The 26,950-nt window shown below is 36.5% G+C and overlaps 1 protein-coding gene across 2 annotated transcripts in view; it reads left to right on the forward strand.

Moving 5' to 3' along the window:
- Positions 1–26,950, forward strand: part of FRMD3 (FERM domain containing 3) — a 129,854-nt gene that overhangs the window by 47,603 nt on the left and 55,301 nt on the right. The window contains exons 1-3 of one of the 2 annotated variants that reach the window (XM_058823432.1): positions 776–900; positions 10,515–10,619; positions 23,365–23,407. In XM_058823432.1, coding sequence (XP_058679415.1) covers positions 23,401–23,407 — 7 coding nt within the window. In that variant the 5' untranslated portion in view covers positions 776–900; positions 10,515–10,619; positions 23,365–23,400. Of the gene's footprint in view, positions 1–775; positions 901–10,514; positions 10,620–23,364; positions 23,408–26,950 lie in introns of those variants that run through there. The other variant, XM_058823431.1, reaches the window with a different exon arrangement.

The raw sequence follows: 26,950 nt of genomic DNA on the forward strand, positions 1-26,950 counted from the left end.
TAAAGCCCTCTCTTTGAATTTTTATTGTGTGTTAGGTTTTTGTGATGATAGTTAAAAGAAATTCAGAAAGACTTGTTTTCAGTCTGTATTCTTATAAGTACTTCTTTAAAGAGTGGGAAAAAAAGACCATAGTTGTAATTTTGTGAGGTGATGATTATAAATGCAAGGGTTGTTCTGGCTATGCTATGCAATGGAGGTTTTATTTTAGGTAGTGCTAATGAGGCAGTTTGTATGTCTTTCAAGGACTGAATGACCTCCAGAAAGAAAGAAAGAGAGAAAGAAAGAAAAAAAAAATCAATCCAGCTTTCCCAAAATGCAAAAAAAATGTGAGCTGGGGAGTTTTTCTTTGGCAAGGAGATAGAAATTTGTATGACACAGAGAATGAGTTTCTCCCCTGATGCCAATAGCTGGCTTTTATTAAATACCGTTGGGGTGCATTGGTGTAGGGACCATGTCCAAGGAAATCTTCTGGAGGACTTCTTTCTTCACTGTTTTCAATCCACCATTAATTTGCTCTTTTGAAGATTGAATGTCAAATCTTACAAATTTAATGTTTGTTTTTCTTCAAAACAAGCATTTAACAACTGGGATTATTATGAGGGGGGAAAGTACTGATGAAAGATTCTTTACTGTGTAATTATTTCTGGCAGAAAAATATATTTAACCATATGTGTCTATAAAGCACTAGTTGAGCAGCTTGGAAATAATTTCTTGTGGTAAAATTATTCCTACAGTCTGCTGAAAGAAAGTACAGGAATGAAGCACTGCGCTGAGTGGGAAATGAGCCAACATGATCCTTGAAGTTACAAAATTTCTGCAGTCAGAGCACATAGGAAAAGTGATTAAGCGTTCTGACATATTACCAAAGATGGATAGAAAGGAGTTACTTACCTAAGGCAGGTAAGCAGGATGAGTAGTTGAAAAAATGTGTATTGGTGGATTCTAAATTAGTAGAATGTGAGAGATCTTTGTGTTTATCCCCATCCTCTTTCATCAAAACTTTTTTTTTTTTAATGTGCATTTTTTGAAGATGCACAGTAGGTATTATGGCAAGTGTCCTCTGAGGCATAATGATATAATTATGTCGTATGTCTATCTGACAGTTCAAATGCATAGCATGGTGAGGATTCCTCAATTAACCGAAAATTTTATCCAGGCCCTTATCACATGAGATTAGTGTATGAGTTGCATTTTCAGCTGGTTCACTGAGAGCTGGTGACTTCTTCACCATGACTGAGGGTCTTGTCTGTCAGGAGATATTATTTGGGAGTTGCAGGACTTGTTGTGATTGGGTGTGCTCCAGAGATGATATTGCCAGATCAATGACTATATAGCTGGGTATGTGATTCCAGAATAATCCACAGAGTGATGGATCAAATTTCTGCAATATCTAGTTGTATATTCTGTTCATTATGTGAGCTCTTAGCCTTTCACATCAGCCTAATAGCCTTTCAAATGGGCATCACTTCATCCTCTCTAGGGACTGTGTTCCATGGTCTTACATTTATTCCTCCATTCCTCCCAGCAGTGCATACCCATCCCGTGCCATGCTTGCAGACATTCAAGATGTGTTTCCTCGTCCGAGGTGACGAACATGTGGGGATCAGCTGAGGGGCCACTCAGGGCTTGCAGGGGTTCCTCTGCTCTACTAACAGCTTCTTTCAAGCCACCCTTTTCTCCCACTTGGTGCGGAGGCAAAGGCGTGTTTGTTCCCACACGACCCTTACCATGGTTGGGGTTCAGTTTGTGCAGCTGAGCTCGGAAATGTGCTCCTGAAGGGGCATTCTAGCAACTACCCTGGCTGGCTGCTTTCACCTGGGCAGCATAAGTGAGCTGCATCATTCACTGCTGAGTCTCCCTTTAGCCTGGGCTCAGGGAGGTGTCTTGTTTGGCTAGAAGAATTTTTGGTGCTTTTCTTTTTTAAAAACACTTCTTGTAAAATAAGGACAGACTGCTATGCATCTGTTGGAAAAGGCATATTTAAAAAATGGTACTTGGAGTTGTAGTTGAGCATGTAGTGATTTTTCTGTCTTTCGAAACTACTAAGAAGATTCAGGCCAAGGGAGGATTGTTGACCATCACCTGTACTGGGGGACATTAGGTATTTTTTATTGAATTCCTGGTTTGGCTTTTATGTTGCTTCATAGGTGGGGACTGAGAACTCATTCCTGAAATCTCTTGTCCACTTTCCTAGATGTGATACGATGTCAAGAATGAAAGAGAGAAAGCAGAGTCAGGTTTGCTGAACAATGCTGGATATTGAATAAAATGATAGATTTGTTGACAGAAGGACTCAATTCCTTTTAAGAAATCGATAGTGTCTCAGATGGCATCACAAATGCAGTGCTAATGGAAGCTGTTATCAGAAGTGAGCAGTTAATGCTGCAAGGCTTCTGTGAGGCTCACACTTCAGGGACACAAAGCCTGCATGGCTAAGTGATGCCCATGTGCACAACAGCAAATGAGCATGAGCCCTGTAAATGAATATTGCATTTGTGGTCTCCTCAGTGCTTGCCAGCCAGACTGGTGGAGACTTTTGAAAGCTGCAGTATGCAAACTATAAATATTTCTTTTTTATTATTTATAACTTACCCATGGGTCAGAGTAATTTACTTGCAGAATATCACTGAGGTCAAGAACTGATTGTGTGAAAGCTGTTACCTGTCTTCACCGCTGCTGCTCAGGTTTTACTGTGTAGTAGAATATACTTTTCATTTTCCATAGTATTTTGCTTTTAGAATAGTTTTCATTGCATGGGACTGGCATTGCGAGATTTTTTTCTGTTGTGTAATTTTTTCCTTTTCCTCTTCATCTGTTATTATTTGATCACTATCCTCATACAATAACCTCTAATTTAAGAGAGCATAAAAATATGCTGTCTTATGGACAAATCTGTCCATCTGTTGCAAATGAATAATGTAAATTAAAAAAAAATAAATAACCTCAAATGATCCTCATTTTCCAAACAAGATAGGAGGAATTTGACAAGTATGTTTCTGACCTCACTGCAGCAATTATTTCTGGGTAAATTTTCAATGCTTGAACCTTTAGCCTTGCAGTTTCATTGAAGATTAATAGAACTTCCTTAGCTACATTCACATATACACCCTTGAAATTGCTGTTCCCTTATTTCTCTTCTTCCCAACATAGACATTATTCTTTTTTCTTTCCTTTCTCCTTTATTTTTAAGATATATTTTAATAATTCTTCCCCAAAAGAAACTGCAAATAAAGGCTTGTTTATGGGGTTCTTTTTCTTTAGTTCTCTTTATTAGTATGTATAGCTTAGGGCCCAATTGATAATTAAGAGCTTAAAAATTTGAGTTTAAAGACTGATATATTTGCAAAAATTATGTCCTTTAAGATCCATTCCAGTTTACCAAATGAATTCTAAAACCAGAGTAGTTTCTGTCTCAGACATGAAGCATTTTTTATCACTATTAACTGCTAAATTCCTATGAAATAAGATGGACATTAGTTCTCTAATGTTTTCTATCATCTATTCACATACTTTTATTTGTAATAGAATATATTAAATGACAGATTTAAAAATTGTTCCTTCACTAAGTTCTAGAATTAGATAATGTTTATAGAAATTATTTTTAATGAATGTAGAAATAGTAACTAGTATATGGAACAAAATATATACTTTGCATACACTTTTATAATAGTTACCCATATAAAATAATGTGTGGAAGAGGTAATTAACATAAAATAATGTGTGTTATACTTACTTATAATTAAGTAAATGTCAGCGACTTTATTGCAGTGTCATGTTTTGTGACTTTCATTAAAAATTGTTGGCCCTTTTTTTTGCTTCATTTTAAGTTTGTAGAAATATAATTAATTCTTCACTGTTAACAGAAGAAAAATCTGCAATAAATACTTGGTTTCTAAAATGAAATCTTCAATTTCCAATTTGTTTGTTTTCTTTCAGCAAAAGTTTCCTTTTGTATTTTGGGACTTAAACTACAATAAAAGAAGTAAATTATAACTGACTCCTCTTGCAACTGAGAAAATTTTCTGGTTAAATGTTATATACTAGACTAGACTCTAGTTTAGTACACTCTTCCAGTGTATTTTCAAATAGTATAAAATACTGTAGAATGCTGATTATGGATGGAAGGAATTCCTTTTAAAAGAGTTATACCACTTTAGCTGAGGAGTGAAACAGGCCTGCTTTTATTGTTCTATATATTTTGAAGGTATAATTCAATATTGACTTCTTGTGAGACCTTTTCATATATTCCTGTTGTTGTTTCCAAAGAAGTAAAAAAAATGGCAAAGTACTTGTCTCTGTATCTATCTTGTGAGTACTTGCTGTCATCTGTAGTCTCAGTGAATCCATAAATCCAAAGAGCCATAAGAAATTTGCAGGGGGCATGGGATATCGTCAGGGTTAGGGCTGGCTCAGTTTTTCCATGTCAGAGTTGAGTCTGTTCCACGTCACTGACTTTGGTTGCTGCAGAATGAGGGTTCTGTTCCAGATTCTGTTATTCAGGCAATACTTAAAAATTTATCTAGAAGATACTGAGAAATTCCGGCATGCCTAGTTGTCCTCCTTCTCTGTGCCCTTAGTTCTCTTCCCTGTTCAGCTTCAGAGGATGGATGTTAAATGAATCCCATTCCAGGGCACATACCACTCCAGTGATGCTCAGTGAACTCTTTTGCTGTGCCACTGGAGACAAATGCAAATGTGATTATAGCTGTATCAAAATGGGCATGAGCAGGGATTGCTCCTAGTTGTCCTTCCACAGCCAAACTCTGGTGTGCGAGAGCTGGCCCCATCCTGAACTACGGAATAATTGTCAATGAAATAGAAGTCATGTGCCTGTTGGTGTTCAAGTAATTTCTGTCATGAAAAGCCTAGAAGAAATATGATCTTATCACTGGTAGAGGATGTCCAAAGAAAAGTCAAAAATGTGAGACATGGCAGTCAAAGATGTAGTTTGGCTCTGTTACTTTTTATAATTGTTACATATTGTCAACAGAACTATCTTTTTTACAGTTTTTAGTGGATAAAAATGCTTTTTATGCTTTTGGCTTTTGTTTTGGGGTTTTTTTTGGTTTTTTTGGGTTTTTTTTTTTTTTTTTTTACCTTAGAGGCACAATGGTTTTGTCCATTTTTCTGACTGGACTAGTTTTCATTCTTCTGTTCTATCATGATTGTTCTTCAATACATGCATTTCATTCTTTTACATCTATTGAACTTCAAATATGTTGCACACCGAAGAAAACAAGCATACAAAATCAAACAGCACGCTTGCCTTGCCTGAGAGCCTGAATTTCCATTAATTTAGACAGAAATGCTGGTTTCATTGTGCTTTGTTTGTTGTGTTGATAGTTTTTAGTTTGTTTGGTTTGGTTTGTTTTTGTTTTTTTGGGTTTTTTTTGTGCGTGACTTTAGACTTAAGTAAGCACTTAAGTGACCAGCTTTAGGCCTAGGGTCACTGCTAGGAGCTGTTCACACAAGTAAAGACACTTATGGGATGAGGATTGAAATCCCCAGTATTAATAAATATGTGTTTATGACTCTGCACACTTCTTAGTAAAGTCAGTGGCTTCCTGACAGAGATAAGCACAGATGGCAGGACTTCAGTGGTTAGATAACAGAGCAGAAATATTGTGTTTAATCTGCTTGTGATTCTTGCTCTTCCTTGTGACGACATTCAGATAAATAGACACAGAACTCCACAGTAAAGCAAATTCAAATAGGGAAAACATTTCACTGAATGTAAGATCTTAAAATGTTATAAGTAGTTTTCCTTTCATTTTTAGTTTTATGAAGCATTGACATAAAGTCAGAAAGGTTTTGTGATCTTGTTTTATGTCATTGGGGAATTGTTAAATTGGTAGAACAAGTTACACTCTGCCTTGCTTTTTAAGTTGCATCAAGATAGATGAAATAAAAAAAAAATCCCCAAAGCAAGCATGAGATGGGGATAATGTGTTAATCTGTGCAAGAGCTACAAAGATTCCTTGTAATTACCAAGGAATTAGGTTACTCAGTCATAAATTTGCAGAGCTGCAGAAATGGAAGCTGTAATAAGAGTGTCTGGTAGGGAGAATGAAGCATTCTCCAGTTTGTTACTCAGTTCCTAGAGCTGAGGTAGAAACTCAGGTTGCCCTCTGAGCCTATCAATGGAAGACTCCATGTGATCATGTTTTCACATATTGTTGCAGCACAGAACATCCCGTTTTGCTTAATTCTTTTGCACAGCTGCTAGTTTAGTTTGATACATATTTGTTTCAATGAAAATGAAAACTTTTGATCCAGCTTAAAAAAAAAGCAGTGTTTAACAGTTATTTGTAAACTGACCTTGTGTGTTCGGGGATTTTGCCATTTACATGGTATTATATCTGTTAGATATGTGTTGGGGTTTGTTGTGGGATTTTAGTAGTATTAAGGTCAGATATTCAAATACAGCCATAGGAAAAACATACTCATCTTATCTGTGCCTATTGATCTAAATAAATCAGAAAGTAATTTCTCAAATTATTATAGAAATCTCCAAATTTTTAAGTGTGTGGAATATCTGCATTATAGGACTTTGTTTAAAGACATTGCATGGGTTACAAAAATATGAACGAAAATATTTCTCATTTCAAGGCATATTTGAATGAATACACTTTAAAAAGTGGCTTATTTATTAGTATCATTTAATTGAACACAATGTATTCATTACAATTCAGGATATTTCATATATCTCATCTACAGACTTTTCTGACTATTGCTTCTGCCTGCATATGTGTTCTTTAATGGACGATAGTGGATAACTTCTGAGTGAACTGTGGTATAATTCTCAAATATTTGAGCTGTGAAAATTTTAAGTGTATGACTTGACTGTTACTTTCAGATCCCTGTTGTTTGTGGCTGAAATTCTTCAGTGGTATTGGAAATAATGGGTTTTTTATTATGTAATTTTTTCATGTTCTGACAAACATTCTAAAATGTAATATAAAATTATTTTTCTGAATTGCTACAAAGTATATTTTTGTATAAAAGGATTCAAGGATTGTTTTTGTTTCTTTGGGTTTTTTTTTTTTCTTTTTTTTTTAAGGATCACTTAATTGGAAAGCTGTATAGCAACTGTCTGAAATTTCAGGCAATGTTTTATATTCATTATTCTCTGACCCAAATCCATTCCCCTGCTCTGTTGTGGATGACTTGCTGTTCTTAATTTGTGTTATCCAGATTCTTTCACGAATCAGAACGAAATTGTGTTTTAATATATTCTTTTGTAGCATGGTAATATGTAGTAATGTGTAGAAAAAGATCATTAGATTCTAAAGCTCAGAAGAATTTGAAGCATGGTTAGAGAAATATAAAAAATGTTTATTTATTCTGCTGTTTGGAGAAAATAAAATTAACTGCCATTGCCCATCCTTCTTGTCATACAATCTATTATGAATTAGGACTTGATGTGCAATGTGCCACATCAAGTATTTTCCTCTGTGTATCAATTAAGATATCTTTATTTTTTTCAAAATTTCAGGTGTCTAGAAGGCTTTAAAAGTGGAACATTTACAATTTCATATGATGACTCTCACTACATTATGCATGTGCTGAATTACTCGACTTTTGTGCACCTTGAATTTTTTTTAAAATGTAATGAACTAAGGGGGTATATTAACCAAGGGTGAATTATTAACTAGTCCCTTCTGTTTATCGATGGGAGGCTTAAAGATTGCTAGAGCATGAATCTAGCTTGGAGGCTTTTTGCTCTTTTTAGTTTGGTTTGTTTCCATCATCTATTTTCCAAGGAAGAAAACTAGGACATCAATTACTTTTAGAAACAGAACGGCGTCACTGGATTGATAAATATTATGTGTGCTGTAGGCTTTTATTGGTTTCTTCAGGAGCTCAGAAATTTGTGATTATTTAGGTGACTGAAGAAAAGCAAATTTTAAAATTCACAGATTAGAATGTGAAGCCCTAGTAGTTTGTTGTAGAAGATTGTATTACTGACCGTTCTTCCAATGTGTCCTGGTTTAGCGCATACAAGCATCATATAGACAAGCCAGAACACAGTGACACCCTCTAAATTTGTCAGATGAAAATATGGATAGTCTGGCTTCCCCATTTCCAGTGTTTTAAAAAATGGATTGCGTTTGTATACTGTTGCCAGTAAAATCTGTTTTCATGTTTGATTGTACCTGAGTCATCTAATAGCTGTTATTTCCCAGTCCAATATAATTTGCTGTAGATTAGTTGAAAACTGTATGCAACTTAAATGTCACATCTGTGTTTATAATTGCCCCTACTGCCTTTGTGATGAAATGTCACCATGCAATTTTGTCAATATTTTGATGGTCTCTCATAGCCACAAAACTTTCCAGACACTTACAAGATTTTAAGTTAGGAAGCAGTTAATTGAAATATGGCTGCATAAGTGTATGGTTTTTTGGTTTTTTTTTGTTAGCCACAGGGAGAGCTACAGTTTCCCTTTTGTATTTTTCAGACTTTGATACGACTTTTCCTTTTGAGGAAAGCGTTCTCTATGTTGTCTCCAGGATGCCCATACTTGTAACTGGGTACAGCCCCAAGAGATGTCAGTGAATGTAACCACTCTTAACAGTAAACAAGTTGATTCTTTAATGTCTTGAGGCTGGAAGGAAACCTGTTGCATCTAGGTTACATGGGAAAAGGTAACACTACAAGGTGCAAAGCATGGGGATGCATGATCACAAACTGAACAGACAAAATGTGTTATCATCCTTCGATAAAGGCTGTTTAAAAATACGAAAACAAATTATGGGAGCACCATGTGCAGACAAGGCAGAGATATCTCCAGGCAAGTAGGAGAGCATGGAAGAGTGCAGGACTAAAGTTTATAAGAGATAAAAGGGAGAGACAGATAGGTGTAGGGGAATCAGATGGCTTACACAGTAACATTGGAAACAGAGATTGCCGCATCTTTTCCTCTTCCTAGGAAAAGGAAATCTGTAGAGAAATTGGCAATTCCATTGTGGCTGGAAGTGAATTTGGGAAGAGAGGAGGTTCTTATGGCTGGCAAGGTTACGTCTGCAGGAGCGTCAGCATACAGAAGGGCAATGCATGTCTTTGTCAGGGCCTTAACTGAGGGTGTTTTTTATTTTGTTATCTGTTTGTTGAGTGATGGAGACCAAAAATAAGCAACTGTATCTACATGAGAATTCCTTATTAATTGTAAAGGTAAGAGAACAAAAATTTAGTTCACAGATTGTATTATTTTCTAACTCTCCAGTCTTTAGCATGTCTCATTTTTCCTGTGGGAAGCAGTAGATCTCACCAAACAGTGGTGGTGCCCAAGCTATCACCTCCTCTGCCCTTTAGAGCATGGTGCTGGCTTGGGCTCAGCTACTTCTGTGCAAAGTGAATATGCTAGCAACACCCAGCCTTGTAAAGTACCATGAGATATATAGATGCCGTCCCTTCAATTTTGCTTGCCATGCTCTTTACAGCTTAAAGTACCTCTTAAATACTTAAAAAAAAGTTTGAACAAGGCATAGCATTAAAGTTTTCAGGAAGTAGTTTGGAGAAAAACAATTAAGTCGTATTTTTATATAAAGTGATTTCATGTCCTGTGTAGTTTCTATTCAGTAGACATCAAAGAGCTGAATTCAAATTGTTTCATGTCAGCAAAGGGTAGAGGCTCCTGGTCTGCAGCAGAGATGTCTCAGTGCAGGATAAGGGTGAACACATAGAGGGAAAAAAATGTAGAGACCTACACCACTGTGTAGTAAAGCACTGTTGTCTGTTTGAAAGGAACTATTTCAGGAAAACAGCTTTAGTCTCATGCCAATACTGACACAAATCACATTTCAGAAAAAAACCCACATGAACCTTCACATTAGCTGGATCAGAAGAAATGTGAAAACTCGTGTAGGATCTCCATATTAGGCGTCAGATAAATGAGAATAAGCCCACACTCTTGAGATGAAAGAAAACAGAAAGAAAGAATGAGATTGTTAGCTAAATATCATGTGTAACACTAAGATTTGGCCGTGGTTACCCAGTGACAACACAAAGATGAAAACTTCTCTTTCAGTCATTTGGGCATTTGTTCTTTATGCTGTAGCTTTGAGTTAATGGAGGGAATTAGTGATCAGACCTCTCTTGCTGTGGGCACTGTGTAAACATCCAATAGAGTACTCACATTCAGATCTGCTTTCAAATTTGAGAGGATAAAAAACCACAAAGGGTTTTGAAATTCTGTATATAAATGTTATGCCATTATAGCATCCGTGGAAATATGATTGCTAGTGGCATATTAAGTCTCATAAATTTGTAGCCATTAGAGCAGCAAGAGTTTTCCTGAGGTAGGAGTAGTAATGATATTTCCTTAACCAATCTATGAATGTGCAGGGAGTGTATTGATCATTATTCTCTTGAGTCTTATAGAGACAATAAACAGTTAAATCCTTGTCCTCATCTGAATAACAACAAATTTCACTTATCATTTTCCTTGACACTTTGCATAGCTTTGTAGACAGCAAATTCACATAATGTTTAATCTCTTTATCTTTTTACAGAGGGAAACCAAGGGTCAGTTTCTTATCGATCACATCTGCAACTATTACAGCTTGCTGGAAAAAGACTATTTTGGCATTCGATATGTTGACCCTGAGAAGCAGAGGGTATGTATATAATCTCTGACTAAATTTGCTTTAAAGTAAAGTTAATTGAAGTTTTTTTTTAGTAGGAATGTGTGTTCTGATGCAAAGTTGTGGATCTCTGAGGATTTGTACTCAGGCTGTAATCTGTAAAGGTTCCTAAAGGGACATTATTAAATTAATTTCCCCCTCACTTAATGTATGCATTATCATGCTATTACTATATTATTATTATATATTCTGATTTGTGCAGTTCTGGTCACTTAAACTAGAAAAGAATCTATAGGCATGACTCAGAGTCAGCACAGAGCAGCTCTAGGCTCTGACCGTGTGCTGGAATTTGGGATTTTTAGTTTTCTCTTAGTGTATGATTTTTGGGATATGTAAGAAGAAATCCTATCCAGTCATTCTGTTTCACCCATCACAGGATACATGGACTTAAGTCTATAATACAGAAAACAGATGTGATTTGTCAAGCTTTGGGGGGTTCTTCAGGCTGGTCCTCCCTATAAGCATCTTTACATTTCTGCAATAAAGTTCTCAGGCCTGTGCTGGAGACATTTTTGTGTACAGCAATTAGTCATCCTTCCTAGGTGTTAGGTGGTTCTGCAGGTTGTATTTTATAGGTGATTTGCTGCTGCTACCCCCACAGGGCTTCAGAGGACTTTTATTCTATGACAGTAGGAGCAAATGGTGAACACAGAAAGCAGAAGTCCTGAGGTACTGAAATTCAGAACTGCTTCTTCACCATGTTGTCCTGCTGGTCTCAGTACTAAGACTTAGATATGTGACTTTAAATATCTCAGGTATATACAATGGCATTTAATCTCTGGAAAAAACTACCAGTTTGAAGCTTCTGTGATTGAAAACGAAAAAAAAATAATTTGGCGGGATACCTCTTACTACACCTTAATTAGTTTTGTCAAAAATCACAGGAGTTGGTCTATCACCATCAGCTCAACCTTATAGAGTTGCAAAAGCTTTGCAAAGCTACACCAAATAGTTTCCATTGCATCCCCCTTTTAAAGTGAAAATAATTAGCAGTTATTTTCACCAGTTTTCTTAATTCTTCACAATCATAAAAGTTATAGAGGTATTCACCTCTTTGGAATTGATAGGAAGATTATGTTGGGCTAATAATTGGGTTATAATTAAGTAAAACTCAATAAATACTTACTTCTGTTGGGTGTTTCTCTGACAGTCACTCAAAAAAGCTACACAAAAGTTACTTTACTCAATGGAAGTAAAGAGGGTCTTTTAAATAAAACCAAATTTTTGTCAAAATACTTCAAAACAGTGATACTTGAGAAAAGAACTCCAAAACCTGGAAGTGATTGTGATGCCCGTAATATCATACCCTATGTGGTTCCTGCAATTCAAAGAGTTGTTAGCTATATTGTTAGCTGAATTTGCTGCACTGTCTTATCCATCATGGCCATACAGTTGCTGTTTTACATCTCGTAGTATAGCTAATTTAGTGCTAAGTTTATGGAAGATTCTACAGAAGCTAAATTTTTTTATTGCTTAGCAGCACAAGACAATTTGAAAAAAAAATAATGTTCTTACCTAAAAAATTTTGTTTTTTCATTTCCCTTTTTATCCCACAACTAGAGAATACTGTTGCTATTCTGTATAGTCTGGACCAGTACCAACTGGTCCAGTCTTCAGCGGGATTTTGTTAAACAGACTTACAAAACTTGAATTTCCGCAAATGTGTTTTTAAATGCTGATTCACAATTGCTTTCATGTTTTCAAGCATATCAATAATGTCTCTCTATTTCTTTATTTTAAATTCTGTCATGAATTAGGACACGATTTATAAGGGACCCTTCTTTGTACAGACTTAAATGCTTCATTGATGAGTTGAAAGCAGTGTACATTCTTTTATGTAACAATTCATTAAAATAAGCTATTTTTATATTCAGTACCTTATATTGTCAGAAACAGCTTTCTGGAAGTCCAAGAATTCCTTACTTGTGCACCCCAGCAATGACGTGAATATATGATAACCCAGACACTCCCACATAGCTCCAGGCTTTGCCACCTCATGGTTACCACAAAAAGTTAACTCTGTCCTGGCCAAAACCAGGACAGCTCACTAAAAAGCTATGGAAATTACAGTTTTGAATTTACGAAGTATGTGGCAGTTTTCCTCACTGTTTTTATTTTAGCAATTGTGAGTTTACATGCCTGGAATTCATCTAACAAAAATCCATCAGTAGTTGCCTAGGTATGCGGTTAAAGAGATAAGCTATAGCAAGTATAATATCACAGGAGAAATGTCATATGGCTGTAGCCACTGTACAAGTATGAGTACTTATAGTTCTGTAGAAGAAATTTTCAAAGTGTATTTGTAATTTGGTCGAAGAAATTTCCAAGACTTAGTGGAATTCTTACAGGCCCCAATGAAGAGAGAGAGACACACATTTTCCACAGTACATTATTAGGGCTTGGTGAGATGTGTCACAGAACACAAACAGTAGCCCAGCAAAGATCAGTATGCGGATTTCAGCAACAGCTTCTTTCTGAATTTAAACCTTGTGGTTTGGCCAAGCACAACTACTCTGATGACAGCGATAGTTCATGCTGTCATGCTAGTTGATAATGTGTGTGACAATGTACTTCAGTGTCCCAGAGACAAATAAAGGGATGTGGGAAAATGAATAAAGTGACTATCGACTAGTCTGGTTTTAGTGCATGGCGTGGCTATGGTAACAGACACTTTGTTTGCCTCTCAGGACTGTATTTGCGGGAAGGTATTAATATCATTAGGCTCTAATGAGACCTCAGCTGCTCTGATCTAGATATCTGTATTCAAGAAAGATCAACTTAACTGAAGATGGAAAGAGGGGAGAAGGTGTATTAGAAGCATAAAAGAGTGGAGAGCTTGTTTATGAGATGCTTCTAAGAAGATCACACCCTTTTAGTGCAGGAATCAAAGGCTAGGAAGATAGGGTTATACATGCATCAGAGTGTAAAATAGAAAGAAAAAAAAATGCTTAAGCAAGGGAGGTGGTTCTTACAGTGGTGAGAGCTGCACTGTCTGAGACAGTCCTAATGGAGGCAGTGGGGAAAAATCTTTCACCAGGTTGGTCAATAATTTTGAGAGAATTCTCTATAATTTTATGGAAGAAGTTTATATTAAATATCGGCAAAGACAGAGACTAGGCACCATCTTCTGACTGTTCTTTCAAACAACATGTAATAGGAGCTGAAACAAGAAAGCATAACTCTTTTTCAGGAGGGTTATTGTAGATTCTGATGTACATAGCACACAATGGGTGCTGCTTTGCTGAATTTCTGGGAAATGCTAAATGCCTCTGTTGTAGCATTTCATATGTTGCAGAATTTTATATTCGACTGCATAGTCTCTGTGCTTGCACAGCATGGGCTATATCACTGGTTCCAAATGAAACTGCCAAAATCATGCATTTAATTCTGGCTTTTAGTGAATTATTCTTGATTGATTTTTTTGAATAGTGATATACAAAATAATGGTATATTATTATACAGTGTACGCACACACACACATATATATGAAATATTATGCAGATTTATGCCGCTGGCATTTAGTCTAGCAGTCATGCTTGCCTCCATTTTATTAAGATTTAACTTTTTTTGTGCAAAGGTTCCATAGTTGCTCTGAAAGCTAATTTGCAGTCCTTTTGTTTTATAATGAGGGAGCTCAAGCAGGCAAAAATACCAGCTTTAATTTATCCAAAATATCTTCTAAATGTAGAGTATGCTACTAAAATGTAGTATTTTGACTTAGGAGTATGAAAATGTTTGATTGAGTTTGAGAAGTTAAAAAATGAATTGCTTCAATATTTCAATATGTTTAAAATTAAATGTTTCAAGGTTTCTGTTTAGAACATTCAGAATTTCTGACTGTGAAAAAAAATGTAGAAAATTGAGCTAATTATGTCAAAAAAACTTTGAAATACAGGAAAACAGCTGGTGTTTTTATAGGTTATTTTTCAAATAAGTAATAATATATATTTCTTCCTCTCCCCAACTCCACTTTTATAATAATGCTTTCCTCCTACATAAATAAACATGTGTCTATATTTTGGACATACTTAAACTTTTTTGAGCATACATAAACTTTAAAAAATTTTCTATAGTTTTCCATATTCTACTCCAGACAAACTCTGGATGACACTCTTAACAGAAGTAGCATTGTATTTTCTTTTATGTCTATGGGAGAGTAACAGTGACAATAAAATCAAATTGAACTAGGAGTTAAAAACTGTCGGTTCTCCACCGTGTTGTACCTTTTAGTGTCACATTTGGATAGTCTTTTGGGGAAACTTTGCCTCAGTGAGATTCAAAAATGTTAGCGGTGTATTAATTTTATGCAGTAAATTGTGGTATGCCATTTTACGTCTAATGATAATCAGAACAAAGGAGTTCCTAGTGTTCATATATTAACTGTTAACTTTCTCATGTGGATTTCTGAGACAGTTATGAGGGATCATATTGCCTTTCTCTCTGACTCTAAACTGTAGTAACATTTGAAGCTACTTTGGGTCAAATTTGACCAGGTCAGAGATCACCCCTCTGCACTAAGCACCGGTGAGGCCACACCTTGAATCCTGTATTCAGTTCTGGACCCCTCACTTTAAAAAGGACTTTGAGGTGCTGGAGAGTGTCCAGAGAAGACCAACAAGGCTCGTGAAAGGACTAGAAAGCCTGTCTTATGAGGAATGGCTGAGGGATCTGGGTTTGTTTAGTCTGGGGGAGAGGGGGCTCAGGGGGGACCTCATGCCCTGAAAGGAGGGTCTAGTGAGGTGGGGGCTGGTTTCCTCTACTGTGCCAGCAGGGAGAGGACCAGGGGAAATGGCCTTAAAATGAGACAGGGGAAATTCAGATTAGTTATTAGGGAATTTTTTTCACTGTTAGGGTGGTCAGGAAATAGGTTTCCCTGGGAGGTGATAGAGTCACCATCCTTGGCAGTGCTGAAGAGGAGTCTGGATCTGTTGCTGGGTTATGTGGTTTAGTGATTTAAGAGTTATATTGCTAGCGCTGGGTGAAGGATGGGACTGGATGGTGTTAAAGGTGTCTTCCAGCTTTGATGGTTTTATGATTCTATATAGTTCTCATTATTAAGTTCCTCTATGGGTTCATGAAGATAAGCTGCCACATTGGTGGATAGAGCCCTGTTATTTTTCTTACTGAGGGAGACACTGAAGAACAAACCCAACCCAGGAGATCTCAAGAGAATAAAGAGACATTGATACATTGTAAGATACACTGTAAGAACACAGGAACAATCATTTTGGAGCTTGTGCTTTTTAACAGTTTCAAATAGGAACCATGCCTGGACCAGCTGTTACTGATTCTCCTGCTGAAGGAACTATTCCTGGTACCTTTCCATATACTAGATACCATATTGAGGCCAATTGTCACCCTTCCACACTTGTGGAAATGCAAAATGGCTAATTCTCTGGGTTTATTGTGTAGCATTTTCATTTTTGGACTGATACAAGATGAGAATAGGATGACAGTGAATCTGCTGTTCAGCATCTTCTCTAGAGTGGATTTCTTGTTGAAAGAGGCTGTTGTTCTTGAGTGCAAGGGGAGATTCAGCAGAAAAATGCTAATGTGGTAAAAGATAGTCTTTAAATCCCTTCAGAAGGGCACCTGAGCAATCTGAGCAATTATTTAAACTTGGAAATATTTCTCTCCTTTTTTTTTTTTTCTTTTTTTCATTCCCAGTGGATCAATCTGGGCCCAAAGCTTGGGATTTTGTTTTTGAGTGTGGAAGTTTGGTGTGGTAGTTAGACAGAAATACCGTGGAGCTACCCATGGTGTAGGTTGGAAATGTCACAAAAAGGCTTTGTAGGACCCTGAAGCAATTGTGAAGTCTTAGCTGTCACTGTGGAGGTGTCTGAAATCATAATCACCCTTAAGCATTAAGATGCTTTGTCATGTGGGTGTACTGCAGGGCTGTCTGGGAGTAGCAGAGCAGTGCAGTGGTTTTAGCCCTGTGCTTGTATCAAAATAAAGCTTTCAAATTAGTGGAACTACTCTGTGAGTACACTCCCTCTATGCAGCTGATCCTGAGTGGTAGCTTTGAGTACACTGGAATTTTCTGACTTTCCCAGAGCATAGAGCCTGGTTTGCTGCTTTGATAGGAGGGTGACACTGGACACTATGGATTTGTTGGCATGACTGCTAATTCCTCCCTAAAGAACTATTGCAGATAAAATTCTCATTTTGCTTTCAAGCTTAAATATGATGAAAATTGGGTGACACAGATACAAGGTTTTTTTTAAAATCAGATTTTATTTCATTTATTTCACTAGTAAGGGTGGTTAGGAGACTCATTTGTATACCAAAGTGTATCACTTACAATCGACCTGGGCAGAATATTTGTTTAATCTTACAACCTAAGTAGTTTAGCGTTGTGCCAGTATTTACTAGGAAAGGAAATACATCTCTGGTCCATTATGAAGTAGTGGTTCTGTTTTTAATGGGAGCTATATACAAAATGTACAGCAGTTCCTCATCAGAAGGACCTTGGGAAAGGGTCATCAAATCTTGAGTGCAGCTGATTTCTACTTTAGCAAGAGCAGCTATTTAATACATGTTTCTAAAAATGTGTACCTTGTCCCACATGAGAGTGGTGGAGGTTGGAAGAAAGACACATCAGACAACTTGCAACCTCAGTTTAATGAAGTTTTGTTTTTAAGGACTTGCAGTACTCCATACAGTTAGGAGTAGAGACCAGTCTGGCAGAACTCCAGTCTCTGTGAAGGGGTAGAACAGAAGTATTATGGGCAGAACCCCAGAGTAACTGAACTATAAGTTAATAAAAATCTTAATCCTTATCCATGCATATCAACCTCTGCTCCAGGGCAGAGTTATCACAAAATTTATTGCATTTGCATGAACTTTTGCTGCAATGCTGCTTGCTGTGTGCTGTTCAGGTCATGTTAATTCAAAATAATTGAACTGGAAAAGGAACAAAGAAGGCTTTGAGAATTATATCTAATAGAAATGGATTTCATCCAGAACTGGAGTAAAAAATAATATGTCTAGGAAAAGAGGTGAGTGAGAGAGAATGAATAAGAGAGAGTCAGAGAGTAAGCAAAGGTGAATGAGAGAGAAAAATATGTTGTAAAATAACTTGGAGAAGGTGATCAGGGAAAAGTTGGCCTGTAATTCTGAGAACTGAGACACTCTAAAGTAAACTAAGTGTAAAGTCACTGGTATTGAGAAACAGTTTTTAGAAAACCATAGGCAGTAATAAAATTCATTGTAGCTGTCATGAATTTGAAAGGAGTGTTAAAAATTGGAGTTTGGACAAATTGTTTAAAGCCTACAAAGATTTAAAATGAATTTTAATGTAGCCTGGGAGCCCATTGAGCACAATGGGAGCTACTGCTCTTGTTCTTTCTCTAAGTGCTTGTTTCAGACTATTTTCAGAGACTAAGTGCTGAGTTAAATGGCATCATGCTTTTACTAGTAGAGCTGCATTTATGTACTAAACAAAAATTTGACAGAAATGAATAATAATGTGAAGAGAATATATACATTTGTATACACTTAATTCAGCAGAAATATTACTAACTAATTATCTTGTGTGAAGATTAGTAAACTTGTAAACAAAATCCTTTTATATTATCATATATTGATAAAAACAAAGATTTTTTTCCCATTGGTTGTGAACCAATTTTCTGTGAGAATGTGGTGGCTCATGCATCCATCAATATATGCAGATTTTATGGCCAGATATTCAGCTGATGTAGAGACTATGGATAAGTTCCAACATACAGCAGTGATAACATGGAAATTTGCCAGTTCAGAATCATATTCTGAACTGGTGATTCTGCTCCAGTGTATGTGACTACCTTTTCTGGACCAGATAAATGTTTGTGATAGTGATGTACCTTGTTTCTTCCTCATTAACATGCCACTAAATAACATTGGTGCTCTGATTTTGGCAAAAATACAGAGGAGCAGCTCTTTTGCTATGGCAGAACAATGTCAATATTCTTTATATAAAAGTTCTTGAAACCATGAGAAAGCAGTGTTGGCCTCAGGGCATGACGAAGGAGACGCACATTATGCCCTAGGTCCTTTGGCATCTCTTGTGCCTGTAAGAGTTGCCCATCGCCTAATTAATTGCTCTGTCTGAACTTCTGTGAGCTTTGGATATGTATTTGTTTGTTTGTTTTTGTTTGTTTGTTTGGTTGGTTGGTTGGTTTGGGATTTTTTTTGGCAGTCCCTATGCAAGTCCTTTCTTTGAAACTAAAGCAAATTTACCTTGATTTTGCTCTTCATTCAAGAAAAATATTAGATATTAATTTTCAAGATTAATATAGGGTTTATCTCCAAGATTAAGATAGGGAGTTTTCAGTAAAATTAATTATTCTTTCAATTTTCTAGCAGTGTTTCATATCTCCATTCTCCTGCTATTTTCTGTCGATTAAACAAAGTTTTCCAGTCCAGCCCTTGCCTGAAGTATTTATGTAAAACCTGCAGCTTCTTCTGATTCTGTTTTACTGTATGCAAATGCAAGCACTTGGCAAAGTATTGCTTGCTGAATGAAATTTAAGTGTTCATAGTATTTGGCCACTTTCAGTTGCCCCTTCCTGACTGCTCCTCTTCCAAACACAGAGATTTAATCAAAAACCTCTAAGCTAGGAAGAGATGAGACTTTGCTTTGCTGGCAGTGCTTTGAGGCACTAGAACAGGTTGCCCAGAGAGGCTGTGGATGGCCCATCCGTGGGAGTGCTCAAGGCCAGGTTGGATGAAACTCTGAACAATGTGGTCTTATGACACATGTCTCTGTCAATGGAATGGGAAGTGGAACAAAATCATCTTTAAAGTCCCTTTCCACCCAGGCCATTCTTTGATTGTATCACTGTTTCCTTTTTCCTCACAGCTTCTTATTTAGAACTCTTAACCCTGTGCTGGATCAAGACAAAGCTCGGCCCTCTCAGACCTTCTCAGTGAAAGGCTTTATTTGAAACAGGTCAAAACAGGCTGAAGTGTTTTCTACCAAAAACATATCAGTGTTTGTGGAGTTAAACTGAGTTTCTAGAATGGTGCTTTTACCCTTGCAGGGTGTCCTTGTTCACCCTGAGCTTTTGCTGTGAAAGCTGATAGCACATCAGCTGCTCAGCATTTGTGGGTAAGCAAGAACACACCTGGCCTCGCTAATGACTACTCAGCGCCACTTAAGGGCTGATCAGAGGTGAAGGCTCTATTTACAAAGCAAAAATTGCATTAGTCTGAAACACAGCATACAGTTGCAATGAAATCTTAGTCAGAAGGCAATGCTCAGCATATTTTAGGATACAGCACCAAAAGTGATATCTGTGACAGTTTGCTTACGCACCACTGGCACTTGAAGCACCAAGACTCGTTAGCTATCCCGTGACTGACCTTCAAGATTTCTATGCATCTTTCTCTCACCCTTCTGTTTTCTGTGAGAGCACCTGTCTGACCCCTGAGATACGTAGCAGCTACTATGGTGGAAAAGAGATTGGAAATTAGTAGTGCTGAACATCAATCTCCTCTCAGAATGCTTGGCAATGTGTTAACAGGATTAGGATCAAAGTACTTCCTTCCCCATTGGGCAGCAAACCATGTTGCTAACATGCTTTCAATGAAACAAGAAGTTCAGCCCCTCCAGGAATGATTTCTAGTGATCATTAGCTACTATCACACATAAAGCCAAGCTGGGTTGCAGGTGTAGGCCATCCTTCAATTAAAGCAGCCTTTGTGGACTACAATGTCAAATGCACAAGACAGAGATGAAACTGCTTAAAATTGCTGGAGTTATTCTTCTCTCCCTGATTTGCACACTTTAGTGCTAGTAAAGAAATAAAAGATTATTGTCTCAGTTTTATACCTGAGTAGTTTTGTTTGGGTTTTTATTACAATAAAGGGTACAATAACTCATTGCAATGAACAGTTGAAAACATCTGTGGCCTGTTCTTGCAAGGCAGTGTGACATGCGAATTAATGACAATTTTTTGCAGCTGAACATTTAAAATGTTTCTAAAATTTATCTTTAGAAGCTAACTTGAGGTGTTATACTTTCATTCACCTAAGATTTTTTTTCATGGAAGTTGTTAAAAAAATATTGCTACATGAAAAAAGCATTTTGCAAAACCAAATACTTTTCAATATAAAGTTTCTGCAGAAACAGCTTGATTAATTTTTAGGAACCTTAATCTCCTCCTTACTATAACAGCTAATTAATCTGGGAATAAATATGGCTTGGATGCTGTATAGTAGAGATGAGGCACAGGTATTAATTATTAATAGTCAATGCTGTAAGGCTGAAAGATAAGTACTCAGGGGAAAATCTTTCCTAAAACTCAAATTGAAATATGCAAACAAACATAGAGGTGGCTATTTCCAGAAATATTAGCAATGACTAGGTGTTTATCTTCCCCTGACAGCTAGAGAGCATTAAGCACCTAATTGTTGTGTCTTTGAAAATCTCCACAAATTATGAAGTAACTCCTCTGTTTTCTGGAAGATTCAGCTGAATTGTGTACACGTTTGCAATCTTCCACCAACAGAAGGTCACAGCAGAAATCTGAGCTTGTAGAAACTGCCTGTCACTTCCATGACCTCCATGTGAAAGCCTAGACTGCTTAATTGCTTGGTGTATTTCCAATCTGTTTTTAACCCATGAAGGTCGGGTCTTAGTGATACATGTTTGATTTTGGAAATGTTAGGTAAATCTGCATTCCTAGGGGTTTGAGAAACTTCCATGTTTCCCCTCGTTCACTATTCACATGATTGGTATCAAAGTTTCATATTTGCAAATTTGCTTTTTTTAATCTCTAACTGCTTTGTTGTAATAGGTAATTAACTTTTCCAAACAGTTCTAAATGCTGATCTGGTCTGTGCTGATAATCCAGCTTGGTATTTCAAAAAGAAATATCAAGAAAATCGTATTGTGTTTCTGCTAGATGAAAATGTTGAATACTCATAACTTTCAGTTTGCTGGGAGCAGTACAGCATGGCTCACTGTCCAAGTCCCCTTTTGCTGTCTGAATCTTCATCTAGGACTGGCCTGATCCTGGTGGATGTGGGGTGGGGCTGTGGAAAGTGGACTTCTATATTGGTTTGTCTTGGTTTCCCATCTGTGAATTCATTCTGGATTATGTACCTCTAAACCTCTGCAGACTGTATAAGAATTCTTAAATCAGATTGTCTTTATCTTTTATGAGCAACTCTCAGCCCCCATTATTCAGGGTGAAACATATAAATAATTTATGTGTATTATCTAAAAAAAGAATGAAATGAGCTAGATATTTCTGGTAACTCAGTGAAACCGTCATTGCTGATTCAATTATGTTTCATCTTTTCCCCTAAAAAGAGAGATACTGGGAAGACAGAATAGGTAAAGAAATGTTGGAGGGTTGTTGTTGTGTTGTGGCTATTGTTTGAAGTTTAAGTTGTTGGCTTTTTGTTTTCTTTGTACCAGGGTTCCATATCTGTCTCTCAGTGGTAAGCGAACTTCAAATAGAAATACATTGCAGGGCTTATCGCCCCAGTACTACTGTAGACTATTTGTGTGTGAGTTTCTGAGCAACCATAGCACATAAACCACAGATATTAAAAATGCTCATTCAATGGTATTTGTTTTTTCAAAAGTTCTCTTCAGAAAACTGATTTGCAGTTATCCTGACTGCACCTGAATTCTTGAGGTGTCATAATTTTTAAAGTAATAATTTTCTGTCAGATATTAACATCTCCTACAAAATATCTACCCCTGGCCTTTCTCTGTAGTAGAATTGCTAAAGGCTATGAAGAGAAATGGTAGCCCATGTTTTAGGATCCAATATTTTAAGTATTGGACATTGTTTAATAAATGCTACGTTTTCTTTTTGCAGTTGACCAAAGGGTTTTCGAGCTGGAATGAAAGGGTTAAAAATGAAACCCTCTTAGTGCAAGGCCTCCCAGTGTTGAATGCTGTGCTTTTTGACCAGCTGCTTCCACAGCACAAATCTCATTTTACTGTGGAGATTTTTGCTTAAATGAAAAATACTAATACAAAGGCTCCTGGCTGTGGTGTGAAGTGGCACTTGAATATCAGCATGTTCTTTTGTCTGACAAAACATCCTCCAGAGCAGGTCAGCTAGTGCAAGCAGGGGATATGCTAAGGCTCTTAACTAAAGTGTGAGCCTAACTTATTTTCCTGCCAAAAACATCTTTTCCTGTAAATTTATGCACCTACTAATAAGCATCCATACCTCTCTTCTGTATATTAGCTATGATTAGGTTATTGTGAACATTTCACAGAAAAGTGCAATCTTTTTCCCTTGAGATTTTAACTTTTTGCTAGAAGAGAACAATTGCTTGTGTTTTGACTGAAGATATAGTACTTAGACATATAGTTTTAAGTTTTAAGAAGCGTAGAAGACAACACCAATGAAGAGACAGTGCTAAAGTTTCTGAATAGTCTTTCCTACTGTCTGATATGATCATTCTTCTGGAAAAAAAAGTCTAAAAGTATAAGACTAAAATGTCTACTTCAAGCTGAGGACTACAGTCTGCAGTCCTTTAAATATGTCTTTGAAATATCTGTCTTATTTCTATTCTCAACTACATCTATTTTACAGGCACTGGTGATATCAAGTATGCTTATACAGTACAATTCCATTACGGAGGTGTTTTTCTCATTTATGTATGTCTCAGTGAAATAAAATTCCTACTTCTCATTTTTGGTACCATTTACATTTACAAGGCTATTTTTGATTGATATTAACCTCTGCTCTCTGCTTTGTCTTTTCAGCACTGGCTTGAGCCCAACAAGTCCATCTTCAAGCAAATGAAATGTAAGTCTTGAAAGCTCATGCTTTTAAACTTATTTTTAAATAACGGAAGGTTTTCTTGTGCTTCCATGCAGTAATTTAGAATAAGCTTCATTTGTTTCTCAGTGTAAACAGGTCCTTCATGTCAGCTCATGAAGGAGTCCTAAAAACTCCATACTACCCTGATCTTACCATCTTACAGTGTTCTGCAATCAAAGCTTTTCCTTACTGCCCGTGGCTACAGCCAGAGGCCAGCAGACTTGGGATGGCAGATCTGGTCAGAAGACCTGTGTGTCCCAGCTCTCATTTTCAGTCAGATGCCATCAGCCACTGGGAGATGGCAATAAAAATGGTGTGTGGCAATTGCTTCTAGGTCTTTTCTGGTTATTCTTCTTTCTGCTGCCCCTTGCTTCCTGAAAATGCAGAACAGTGGCTTGAGATCATTGTTACTGTCCAGCAAATTCAAGTACCATGGGCTAAGAAGTGAGCTTTCTGCTACAGGTGGGGGGGAACTTAAGATCAGTATTTTAAAAAGTGTCTTTAAACCAAGACTGCATTATTTTAATTATTTTATTGAAATGTTACTGTCTGGCCTAAGGTTTCCATCAAATAGTCCAACAGTGAAGACCTCTTCTGTTTCTTCAGGAAACAGAAATGCTTTAGCACTCAGAAGGTTATATGCAGCAGTTTATTTGGCAATTCTGGACAATTGCCATGGCTCATTAGAAGTTGTGTCTTAGCTGTCATCTATCTATCTATCTATCTATCTATCTATCTATCTATCATCTATCTATTTATCTATCTATCATCTATCTATCTATCTATCTATCTATCTATCTATCTATCTATCTATCTATCTATTTATCTATCTATCTTCTGTCTTATGAAATGAAGGAGAATTTTATCCTCATATTGTTCATATACAGTTTTTTGTTTTAACAAGGAGCCTTTTTTGTGGGAGATAATGTATTTGCTTTAAAATGTAGTGAGGCTTAAGAGATTGTCTAATATGCAAAACCAGTTAATACTGGGTGTTGACTAGGAATTTCAAGGAATTCTTCCATTAATGCAGCCATACTACAGTATACGCATGCATGTGTATATATGCCAATATTCATATATCTGGCAGAGTCAATCCAAAATTTTATATCTAGTGTTTAGCCAGCTGGAGTACTATCCAGTAATAATTAAGTTTAAAAAAGTCAAATTAGAATGTAGTTGTTCTCCTCAGCAGTGCTAGTAAAGGAAGAAAAGAGGGAAGAACAGAAAAAGTATAAGAATTGTAAATTATCTGAATCTCTTGCTTCCTTCTAATGTGTTATCAAAAGTAGAACAGTTTCCTGAATGTATCTCCTGCATTTATGTTACTGCTTTTACCCAACAAAGTATAAGGGCTCATTCCTCTTGTGCACTTTGCAAAGCAGCACATGCAGGGGCTCTGCCAACAGATGTGCTGAGAATGTTTTGATGTATTCAAAACAACCTTCCCTGCATATAGATGCTACCTGGATATGATAGATGGTAGTCCAAGAATTCCGTAGATGTAGTGATTTGATGGCCTCATCAGAGGATTTCTGTGGCTTTTGAGATAGAATCCTAATCAAAACTCTAAAAAAAAATTCATATGTAGCAAAAAGGCAAAATAAAATGCATCTAGCATGAGGTTGTTTATCATAGTGGAAAGAACAACTTAAGAACAACTGCCAAAAAGAATGAGATGATAGCAAAGGATTTTTTTTTACCAGCCTTAGGACACAGAAGTTGGATTAACAATTTTTTAAACTGTTGGATTAACAGTTTAAGAAGTTGGATTGTCAATTTATACTTAAAAATACTAGTGTAAGTTAACTTTCTCTCATGTCACAGAAGAAAGACTTCAGTTGCTACAATAACCCTTTAAGGAAAAAAAAATAGAGCTATGTATATATATTTTGTACATGTATAGAATCCATGAAGATTATGCTCCCACAGGTTTCAAGGACATTTTTTTGTATGAATTTGGCATCAAGAACCTTTTGACTTATGTTTCTAAAAATAGGCTATATTAAGGTAGAAAACAAAAAAAATTCTAAAGGAACAGGGTTAACTCATAGTTGATCTAGAAATATTTGGTTTACTATGAAAAGGTTTAAACTCAGAAGAAGAAATTATTGATACTCACTTGCAAAACTTTCCAGTGTCAGGTGGCACAAGTGAGAACTGGAATTAGTAGAAGGTGGAAAGTCTAAAAACTGAAGCAAGGAAGTGACTGGTTAATAGCACCTATGTTATGTAGACATGACTCCTGGGAGAAGTGGCTATTCAAAGTGACTGTAGTAAATGGAACTTTCTTTTTATTTCTTTGCATTTAGGAATTCAGGAAAAAATGAAAAATTTTCTGTGATAATCCATAATAACTCAAAAAGTTCTAAATTCAGTTGAATGTTTAGATTTATGTAGAATTGTGAAGCTATTGCATACGTGCAGAAAAAATTTCAAAAATGATTTGTTCTTGAGCTCAGCTACCATTTGTATGGAGTTCCCTTTTCCTCCATCACAGCAGCAGCAGGATTTTCAGTCTATTTATTCATGCAGCTCAATATTGACAAATATTTGGAGCAGAAAAAGTTTGACTAGTAGAAGTATTCTAGTATACATTTTATTAGGTACTAGCTTTTATGGGCCTCAGTAGTACATTAATCATTCAGGCATAATCCCTCTATAATCAGGTTGTAAAGAACTCATAATCTGGCAACAGTACATCTCTGTCTGTAAAAAAGGATGTTGTTTCTTTGAATCTCTGACGTGTTCATAGGATCTTGTGTGATATGCTACAATTTCAATTTCTTTGGCTTTGGAAAAAATTGCTTTAAATTCATATTTAGTAGCTGCTATATGACAAGAAGAATTGTCTAAAATTTTCTATCTTGTCATATCACATATGAAACTATATTTAAATGCATTTCTGGTGCCACACAAAAAGAATGAAGGCATGGTATTTTTTTTGTCTCACCATCTACCCCTGTATTTTTCATTGTCATTGTAATGTTTGTGTCTTAACATGAAGTGTAAGTCTGTGCCTCAGCCATTTTTACCACTGATTTTGCCTGAGAGGGAAAAATTCAGTTTCTGAGAAATGTCCTGAACCACAGCCAGTCTTGTTTGTACAAATTGAAGCCAATTGGTGACCAGCAGCTGCAAGCAGTGTGTTTCCAGCAGTGTGACAGAAAACTCTCTGGAAGGCTGCCCAAGGAAGCTGTATCTTTGTGGTTCAAGATACAGAACTTCTAAAAGAAACTTCTGTTCTTTGCATGTTTTTGTGTATTCTGTTATCTCTCCCAAATGCTGACAGTAAAGTTCTCTGTTTGGCAATGTTGTTGCTTATTTTCTGTCTAGGAAAGTTATGGTGTAAAACCTGAGTCACATCAGCACTAATGTTTAAGTAAAGAAGAGTTTTCCCATGCACTTTCTCTCCTGCTGTTTTTTTTTATTACTCTTAAAGATTATTCTGCCTAGTAATATGCAGCTCTCCTGCAACCTGCTTAGTGGGAAATATCCAAATATTTTATGGGTTTTGTTCTTGATGAC

Source organism: Ammospiza caudacuta, chromosome Z (assembly GCF_027887145.1).
Source record: "Ammospiza caudacuta isolate bAmmCau1 chromosome Z, bAmmCau1.pri, whole genome shotgun sequence".
Taxonomy (NCBI): Eukaryota; Metazoa; Chordata; class Aves; order Passeriformes; family Passerellidae; genus Ammospiza; species Ammospiza caudacuta.